Below are 9,543 nucleotides of genomic sequence, written 5' to 3'. Positions count from 1 at the left end.
GCTATAGTTCACTCTTTTACTGCGTACAAAGTTCTGTCTTTAGATTTGTGTTTCTTCTGAAAGTGGCTGCATTTTGTTTTTTCATCAGTGACTAAACTTTGAAAGGGAGCAGAATCACGGTAGGAAGATACCATCTGTCTGAGTCAGTCACCTGACAGGGAGATACCATCTTCACTTCTCTTAAAAGGCCGAATTTCTTCCCACAGACTCCTGAGTCAGCAAACATGGAATCTAGAGTTTCTCTCTCTCTCTCACACACACACACACACACACACACACACACACACACACACACACACACACACACACACACACACACACACACACACACACACACACACACACACACACAATGAGAGATTAAAGATAAAGAAGGGCTGGTTAACCTAATCAGCCTCAGTGGTCCAGAGTACCTCACTCAAAGTACAAAGTGTGTGTTTCCTGTGTTTGTGGGGCAGAGAAAGGTCTGACGGTGCAGATAAGTTTCTGTCTGGCTCTGCAGACCCTGTATCTGTTTCTTGGATCACCTCTAAAGCAGCTCATCGATCCACTGCAGGAAAAAACAGCTTTATGTTTCTTTACCTCACAGCGGACAGGAAGGATGCTGCTCGGGCTCCTTCAGCTCAAATCCATGCTCTTCATCAGCTTCTTCATGCATCACTTGGAGGCTGTAGGGGTTTTGTGCAGAGTTGCACAAAAGTGTTTAGATCCAAAAGCAGCATTCCCAAATGACTCAGCTTGACTGACTCAGGTGAATACATCCTTCAGTTCTCATGTTTAGATGGGTTGGTCAGGTTTGCATTCATACAAACCCCTTCGAGGTGGCGTCCTTAAGCACCTGCTCCCTGTATGAAACTCTGCAGGTTACACATGGACATACAAACATTCACGTGGAGGATCATCACTGCTGAGGAGCACTGTGTCTCTGACATGACTCAGAGTCTTTATTGTTTAAACTGAGTGATAAATATAACATGAGACTGGTGTATATTAATCATACAGTTTTTGAACTTTATGTATGTGCTTGTGTGTCTTACTAACTAAAAATAAAATGGCTATAAGTCATCTGGAGAAGTAAATTTAGCTGCTTTACAAGCTGCTGAATTGGATATTCAGCCTTGTCACCACGTGGACCCGTAAAATGTTTATAGGAATGGGCCTGGGTCGATATGAAGGCTTCTCTACCAGCAGACAGAACCAGGGTACGGACACCTGAAGGAGTCTCACACTGCAGCCAGTTAGAGAAGATCTGTTGGTGGACAGGATGCTGGTGCAGCAGTTAGCACTACTGCTTCACAACAAGAAGGTCCTGGGTTTGAATCCTCTGTGTGGAGTTTGCATGTTCTCCCCGTGTCCGCGTGGGTTCTGTCTGGGTACTCCAGCCACAGTCCAGAGATATGCAGTCAGTGGGGTTACCTGGTGATTCTAAATTGCCCGTAGATGGGAATGATGGTCTGGTGACCTGTCCAGGGTGTACCCCACCTCTCACCCTAAGACATCTGGGATAACATATCAGATAAGTTGATTTAGCTGCTAAAATCAAACGTGGTCAGCGGACTGGTTCTTTTATAGCGCTTTTCTACTCTAGCTGAGCACTTAAAGCACTTATACAACACATTTGCATTCACACACATTCATACTCCGATGGTTGCATCAGAGAGCAACTTGGGGTTCAGTATCTTGCCCAAGGATACTTTGGCATGCAGTCTGGAATCGAACCACAACCTTCTGATTAGTAGATGACCTGCTCTACCTCCTGAGCCACAGCCACAGCTTTGTGTGCTTCCTGTCTGTCATGCTTGCTGCTCTCTGCTGCTGCTGTTGTCGCGGGTGTGCGTAGCCTCTGTGGTGTGTTGGAGTTATGGTATAAATTCCATTCTGTTTATTATAAATTATCATATCTTCTGTTTGTATATTTTCTATAAGTTGGTTTATGTACATATGATACTGTTGTTTTTATGTTTGAAATGGGAACACGTGGTGGTATTTCTTACAAAGGAAGTTGTAGTTACCTGCAGGCTGCTCTCAGCCTGCAGAGAACACATATAGGATACGTGTCTCGTATACGCCATGTTACATGCGCACATGTCACAGTATGCTTACGACCATATATGGTAAGGAAAAAGCCAAGAATGTTGTTTATTACATGCTGTAAACTGTGTTTGATGTAACCCACGTGATCTTATTGTGAAAATCCGAATAAAAGCGCTGCGCAGGAAGCAGTTCCCCAGGACAGATAACTTCCGCTCAGCTGAGAGCTGAGTTCAAGGAACGGATCTCTCCTCCTTGCGCAAGTTCAAAAGAGTTGTGTGTTTGTTCTCTGAGTTATTAAAATGATCTGAACCTATCAGGTGAAAGCTGACGTGTCGTTTCCACCTGGCTGCGCGCGGCCTCCTGACACAGCAGAGTGAGGCAGGTACAGCGCACCCTGCCTGTAATCTGTTTCTGCTTCCCGCTGTGAACATCTGCTCTGCTGCGCAGCTCTGACCTCAGACCTGCTTCATGTTCACAGCAAACATCACGCATGTTTCAGCTGCTCAGTATGAAGCCTCTGTCCTGCTGTCAGAAATTCACTGTCTGTTTACAACTCAGTCTCACTCATTTTAATGTTTAATAAGCAGCTTGTTCACAGTGCACAGCTGTATGCTCTCTACATATTTTACCTCCATCTGTGTGTTTACATATTTACACATCCAGCATCTACAACACTATAAACAACTGTTTTTGTTCTTATGGAACAGCAGGTTTACCTTAGAAAACTCAAACTTAGAAGAAGAAAAAACGCAACATGAGGTTATGAAGCTGTATTTTTGGTTCAACGGTGCACCACCTTCTTCCACCTTAAAAGTATTATTATATGGCAAAAAATATACACCAATCAAGCACAAGATTATGACCACCTACCTAATATTGTGTTGGTTACTCTTTGCTGCCCTGACCCATCGAGGCATGGACTTCATTAGAGTCTAAGTATCTGCACCAAGATGTTACCAACAGATCCTTTAAGTCCTGGAAGCTGCAAAGTGGGGTGTCCATGGATCGGACTGGTTTGTGGTGTTAATACTTTTAGATCAGTACAATATTAGTTTAGTAACAGTGATGTCAGTAACAGTATCTAACATGTTACTATTTGCTGTCCAGTAATCAGATTAAAGTTACTTATCAAAGTAACTGTGTGTTACTTTTTTGTCATTTTCCTCAGTACAAAGATATATTTTTGCTTTCTTCTTGCGTCTCGGGGAGTGACGTCTGGCAGATGAGTTCAGTCCTGTTTTCATCATGAGGACAATAACAGCACAGCGACACAAACGTAAACGATGGAGGGAGGAGAGAGATGCACGTTTTCTAGCTGAAATACAGGAACTATTGTGAGTCTGTGTCAGCTAAAGATGACAACATCAAGGTTAGTTGTGCACACTGTGCTGTGACAAAGTGCTATCTAGCTTCAAAAACACTACGTCAAATATGAGGAAATATTTGGAGTCGTGGCGCAGTCAAACTTACAGAGAGAGGTGGTGAAGCAGAGCTGCAGCTAATGCAGGAGGCCCCCCAGCACCCAAACGACAAAAGCTGGACTTTGGTGCTTTTTGGCCACTTCAAATATCTTTATAGAACTGTGATGCTATATTTGTTGTGATTTCTGCAGCCTTCTGAGCCAGATTTCTGTTGAAAAAGACATTTTTAATGTCAATGACAGTTTTTACCTTGATAAAAAAATGAATATATAAAAGTCACTTTGCCAAAAACTGACTGCAGCTTCTACCTTGTGACAGAAATGCTCTTTCTTGCTCAAAATTGTCATGGTGCTGGGCCGTATGCCCAGCATTTTGTGTTTAGTTCTGCTTTCACTGGGTTTTGTTATTTTCTAGTTTTGTTTTGATCTTCCTTATTCATCTTAGTTCTGGCCTTATCAGTTGTGGTTTTCTAGTTCCCTTTGTTCCTGTCTTCCCTGTGTCTGTTTTTCTGTATTTTTCTCTGTTGCTTGGTCCATGTTTAGTTTTCCTCTGTGCCAGCCCCCTGTGTTAAGTCTGCCTGTACCTTGTTTAGTGTTTCCTGTTTTGTTTTGACAGTCTTACGTTCCCTGTGTGTTGTGTGGAGCTTTGCTTCCTGTGTTTCATTAGTATGATTTTGTCCACCTGTTCTCCCCAGCTGTTTCCTGTTCTCCCTCGTCATTCCCGGTGTATTTATTGTCTGCGTTTCCCTCTGTTCCTTGTCACGTCCTCCCTCATGAAGGTGTGGTTCTGTTTTGCCGCCTCGTCATCTACCCCTGTTCTGTATATTTTGGATTATTTTCTGTTATTAAACTCAGCACGTTCATTCAGTCCTGCCTTTGGAGTTCTGTTTTGGGTCCACCATGTTCGCCACACCACTCACACATGGCAAAAATGACCTGATATCATTCAGAGAGATATGTTAGACACATGTTTCACAAATTATAGGTCAACAAGTCATTTACAGCCGTTTAAATGTAGGCAGTCATTTTTTGGCAAAGAGATCACTTTTTGGCAAACAATCACTTTTTGGCACAACACCGGCCACTGTTGAATGAAACTAATAAAGTAACTTGTAATCTAACTTACTTCTAAAATTATGTAATCAGTTGTAACATCTTCAGGAAATAATCATTCATATTCAGCTTGATCTCACTTTAATGACCCAGCAGACCAACATGCACACATAACACTGTACGAGCGGCAGACATCTTCTTTTTGGCACGCTTGTTCTACTCAAGAACACAGTTACAACAATGCTTATAATAGTCTCAGTCTGCCCCCTACTGGGCTCAATGTTACTGCAGCATTAACACATATTGCTGACAACATCAAATAACAAATACTCGTGCAGAAAGCAAATATGTAAGAACAATTAAACATCTACGATACCACATCTCCTCCCCTTCAAGTTGACAGCTTGTACTTGTCTGAAACGTTAAACAGTGGCAGTATAATAGACACCAACATAGAACAATATTATATATATTTTTTCTTTTTTTTTTTTTTTTTTTTTACTACAAAGAAACATCTGTGAACTTAGAGCACATAACTTCTCCAAGAAAAAAGTCTCTATCTAACAAAGTCTTTGAGATGCACAGGTGAACGTCTCTCTCGCTGAGAACGTCGCACCTCAGGCGCAGCTGGTGCATCAGGCTGAGCCTGGATGTTTGGAGCAGGTGGCAGCTCCTGAGGATCACATGACAAGGCTTGTGAAGTTGTGTCCATTATGGTGGGTAAGCAGTTGTGGGAGCCCGAGTCTGTGTCAGGTCCCGGTTCCCCCTCTGTGTCTAGTTCACTTGGGACAGTGTCTTTTAATCTGGATCTCACCTGATCCACATGTCGTTTCAGGGTTTGACCATTTCCAATGGTGACAGTGTATGACACAGGACCTGATGAGCTCAAGATAACAGCTGGGATCCACTTTGGACCGTAGGAGTAGTTTCTGATGAACACCTTGTCTCCTGGTGCAAAACTTCTCAGTTTCTTCTTTGTGTCATGACTCTCTTTCTGTTTCAGTTGTTTTTGCTGCACTTTGGTTTTTACATCAGGCATGAGCAGGTCAAAAGCTGATCTGAGTCTCCGAGACATCATCAACTCCGCTGGTGACAAGCCTGTTGTTGCATGCGGCGTAATGCGATAACTGAACAGAAATCTTGACAGTCTTGTTTGCAGTGTGTCACCTTTTACTTTCTTCATCCCCTCCTTGAAGGTCTGGACTGCCCTCTCTGCCAGGCCATTGGAAGATGGATGAAAAGGTGCTGATCTCACATGATCAATTCCATTTCGCTTCATGAATGTCGCAAATTCAGCACTTGTGAAACATGTTCCATTGTCTGATACCAACATTTTCGGCAGACCGAACACACTGAAACTCTGTCTCAGTTTCTCGATGGTAGCCTGTGATGTAGGCGATTTCACTGGGTAAATGTCCATCCATTTAGAATGAGCATCCACAATGAGGAGAAACATTTCACCTAAGAATGGCCCTGCATAATCCACATGAATCCTTGACCACGGTGATTCTGGCCATTCCCAGGGGTGTAATGGTGCAGTGGGTGGTGATTTGTGGTGTTTTTGACACTCGTCACATGACTGTACCTCTCTTTCGATACTCTCATCCATCCCCGGCCACCATACATATGACCTTGCCAGGCCCTTCATCTTTGACATGCCTGTGTGAGTCTGGTGCAGAAGTTTCAGTATTTTGTCTCTGCCTTTGGTGGGGATAATTACTCTAGCTCCCCAGAGCACACATCCATCCCTCACACTCAGTTCCATTTTTCTTTGTTGATATGGTTTGAAGCGAGTATCGGTCTGTGCCGGCCAGCCCTTTAAGGTATACTCATGAACTTGGGACAAGATGATATCCTTAGCTGTCCAGCGTTTGAGCTGTGTGGTGTCCACAAGTGTGTCATCTAATACATCCATCATTAAGACTTGTTCTGTCATCTCTTTTTCAGGGGCCGTGTCTGGTACAGGTAATCTGCTAAGCGCATCTGCATTTGCATGGTGTTTTCCAGGTTTGTACACAATGTGGTACTCATAGGCACTCAATGTCACAGCCCATCTTTTCACTCTTGGTGAGCCCATCTGTGGTATAGGCTTCTTCATGTTGAAAAGAGAAATCAGGGGCTTATGGTCTGTATAAATAGTGAAGACTCGACCATACAAATATTTGTGGAATTTCTGGATGCCAAACATTACAGCCAAACCTTCTTTGTCAAGCTGAGAAAATCTCTTTTCAGCTGGAGAGAGTGTGCGTGACATGAACCCCAGGGGTCTTTCACTGCCATCATTCATCTTGTGTGACAAAACGGCGCCCACACCGTATGGAGATGCGTCACAAGAGAGAATTAACTCTTGGTCTGCTGAGTAATGAACCAACACATCTGCTGAGTTCAACAGAGCCTTTGATTTCTGAAAAGCTTCTTCTTGCTTCTTTTGCCATGTCCAACGCATGTCCTTCCTTAAGAGTTCATGCAGGGGGGCCAGCAGTGTTGCCAGATTGGGAAGGAACTTGTTGTAATAGTTTAGCAAACCTAAGTATGCTTTGAGTTCTGTGACACTTGTAGGAGTAGGAGCGTCCATGACGGCTTTAACTTTCTTTTCTACAGGGTGCAGCCCCTGTGCATCCACTTTGTGCCCCAAGTACTCCACGTCATTTTGCATGAAGACACACTTACTTCTTTTCAATCGTAAGCCTGCCTCTTTCAACCTGACCAACACCTCATCCAGGTTCTTTAGATGATCTGCCTCATTCACCCCGCTCACCAAAATGTCATCTAAATACACAGCCACTAGGGGTATCCCTTTCAAAAGGCCTTCCATGGTCCTCTGGAAAATGGCTGGTGCAGAAGCCACTCCAAAAGGCAGTCTGTTATATGTGAACAGCCCCCGGTGTGTGTTCACTGTCACATACTTTTTGGACTTGTCATCCAGGAGTATTTGCTGGTAAGCGTGGCTCATATCCAGTTTTGAGAACTGCTTTCCTCCAGAAAGTGCAGCAAACAGGTCCTCCACTCTGGGTATTGGATACTGTTCCAGAGAAGCTACTGTGTTCACAGTAAGCTTGTAGTCTCCACACAACCTTACTGTCCCTATAGGCTTCAGAATCGGCACAACAGGTGCCGCCCATTCAGCATATTTCACAGGTGAGATTATGTTTTCTTTTAGCAGTCGGTCTATTTCCTCATCTACTTTTGCTCGCATGGCAAACGGAACTGATCGTGGACGGAAAAATCGTGGGGTAGCATCCCGTTTTACATGAATGGTTGCTTTTGTGCCTTTCAGGGTGCCCAACTCCTCTTTGAACACATCCTCATGTTTGCTTAAAACTTGCTGTAGTGTGTTATTTTCTGTTGTCTTTACCTGGTGCACCTTCTTAGCTTTGTGTTTGTTTTTGATTTCTCTCCAGTCCAGGTGTATTTCCTCTAGCCAGCCTCGTTCTAGCAAGCTGGGGCCGTCCCCTTCGACCACCACAAGGGGCAGTGTTTTCCTCTGCTGCTTGTACCTGACTCTGACAGCTGTTACACCAATCACCTTCACAGGATCCCATGTGTATGATTCCAGCTTGATTTTGGCAGGCCTCAGGCTGGGGAGTTTGCAGCATTTCCAAGTCTGTTCATTTGTAACTGTTAGGCAGCATCCAGTATCAATTTCAAAGGTTAAAACTTGATCATTAAGTTCCATATCCACAGTGTAGGGGTCTACTTTTCTCAGGTGCACTGCACTCCGGCACCCTAATCTGTACAGTTTACTCTGATGCTCTTGGATACACTTGATACAGTTAAGTGTGAATGAGTCCTCTTCTGAGCTCTCACTTTTACTTCCATCACCTATCTCATGAACTTTGTGAGAATGGTAGTGTGAACTCTGCTTTTTGTCTGTCTTTTCAGTTTTTAGTCCATACTTCTTCTGGTTCTGTTTAGCTTTGTTCCTACATGCTCTTGTTATGTGGCCTACTTTGCCACAAACATAACATTTTTCTTGTTTGTACTTACAGTTGGCTGCTGTGTGATTGGTTCCTTTGCATCGATAACACTCTCTGCTTTCTCCTTTAAATGTACGAGCCTCCTGCGACCCTCGGGTGACGCTGAAACATTTTGCTGTCGCACCTGAGGTCCGTAGGTCCTGGGCATTTTTATTTACGGTCTCCAGTGACACAGCGATTGACAGAGCCTTGTCAAACGTGAGGTCTGTTTCTGACAGGAGACGCCTCTGAATTCTGTCGTCATTAATTCCGCAGACGATCCGGTCTCTCAGCCTCTGTTGCAACGTGTTGCCATAGTTACAATCCTGCGCTAAGCGACGCAGCTCGGCCACGTACTCCATAACAGTTTCACTGGGCTTGCGGTTGCGGGAATCAAATTTGTACCTTTGCACAATTTCACTGGGCTTTGGTTCAAAGTGGTTTTTCATCACAGTTACAAGCTCTTGGAAAGTTTTGTCCTTTGGCTTGGCTGGGCTGAGAAGGTTACGCATCAGGCTGTAGGTCGATGCTCCAACGACACTTATTAATATTGCCTTTTGCCTGTCTGCGTTAGTAATCCCATTAGCTGCGAAAAACTGCTCCAGTATTTCACTGTACTCATCCCACGTTTGGCTTTTGGGATCGTACGGTGCCAACGTACCGATTGTAGCCATGTTTCCTCTTCGTATCCCCGCTCTCTCTCCCTCTGTCTTTTAGCCAAACCTGTCGCAGGCTCCCGTCACTCTTTTTGTTTTACTTCTCTTCTGAGTAATCCTCGTCGCCAAAAAGATGTAACATCTTCAGGAAATAATCATTCATATTCAGCTTGATCTCACTTTAATGACCCAGCAGACCAACATGCACACATAACACTGTACGAGCGGCAGACATCTTCTTTTTGGCACGCTTGTTCTACTCAAGAACACAGTTACAACAATGCTTATAATAGTCTCAGTCTGCCCCCTACTGGGCTCAATGTTACTGCAGCATTAACACATATTGCTGACAACATCAAATAACAAATACTCGTGCAGAAAGCAAATATGTAAGAACAATTAAACATCTACGATACCACATCAG

General features: G+C 43.9%; 1 protein-coding gene across 1 annotated transcript; it reads right to left on the bottom strand.

Moving 5' to 3' along the window:
• Positions 1–5,063: 5,063 nt before the first annotated feature.
• On the bottom strand, positions 5,064–9,287 carry LOC115776229 (uncharacterized protein K02A2.6-like). The gene has a single exon (XM_030723838.1). It carries the CDS (start codon positions 9,135–9,137, stop codon positions 5,064–5,066), a length of 4,074 nt encoding a protein of 1,357 aa, XP_030579698.1. The 5' UTR covers positions 9,138–9,287.
• Positions 9,288–9,543: the final 256 nt, after the last annotated feature.

The sequence above is a fragment of the Archocentrus centrarchus genome, unplaced genomic scaffold, assembly GCF_007364275.1.
Source record: "Archocentrus centrarchus isolate MPI-CPG fArcCen1 unplaced genomic scaffold, fArcCen1 scaffold_29_ctg1, whole genome shotgun sequence".
Taxonomy (NCBI): Eukaryota; Metazoa; Chordata; class Actinopteri; order Cichliformes; family Cichlidae; genus Archocentrus; species Archocentrus centrarchus.
The sequence above is the reverse complement of the archived record's forward strand: the minus strand, read 5'-3'. Positions and strand labels throughout refer to the sequence as shown.

Coding starts and splice junctions, on each gene's coding strand:
- LOC115776229 (XM_030723838.1), bottom strand. CDS start 9,137: ATGGCTACAATCGGTACGTTGGCACCGTACGATCCCAAAAGCCAAACG.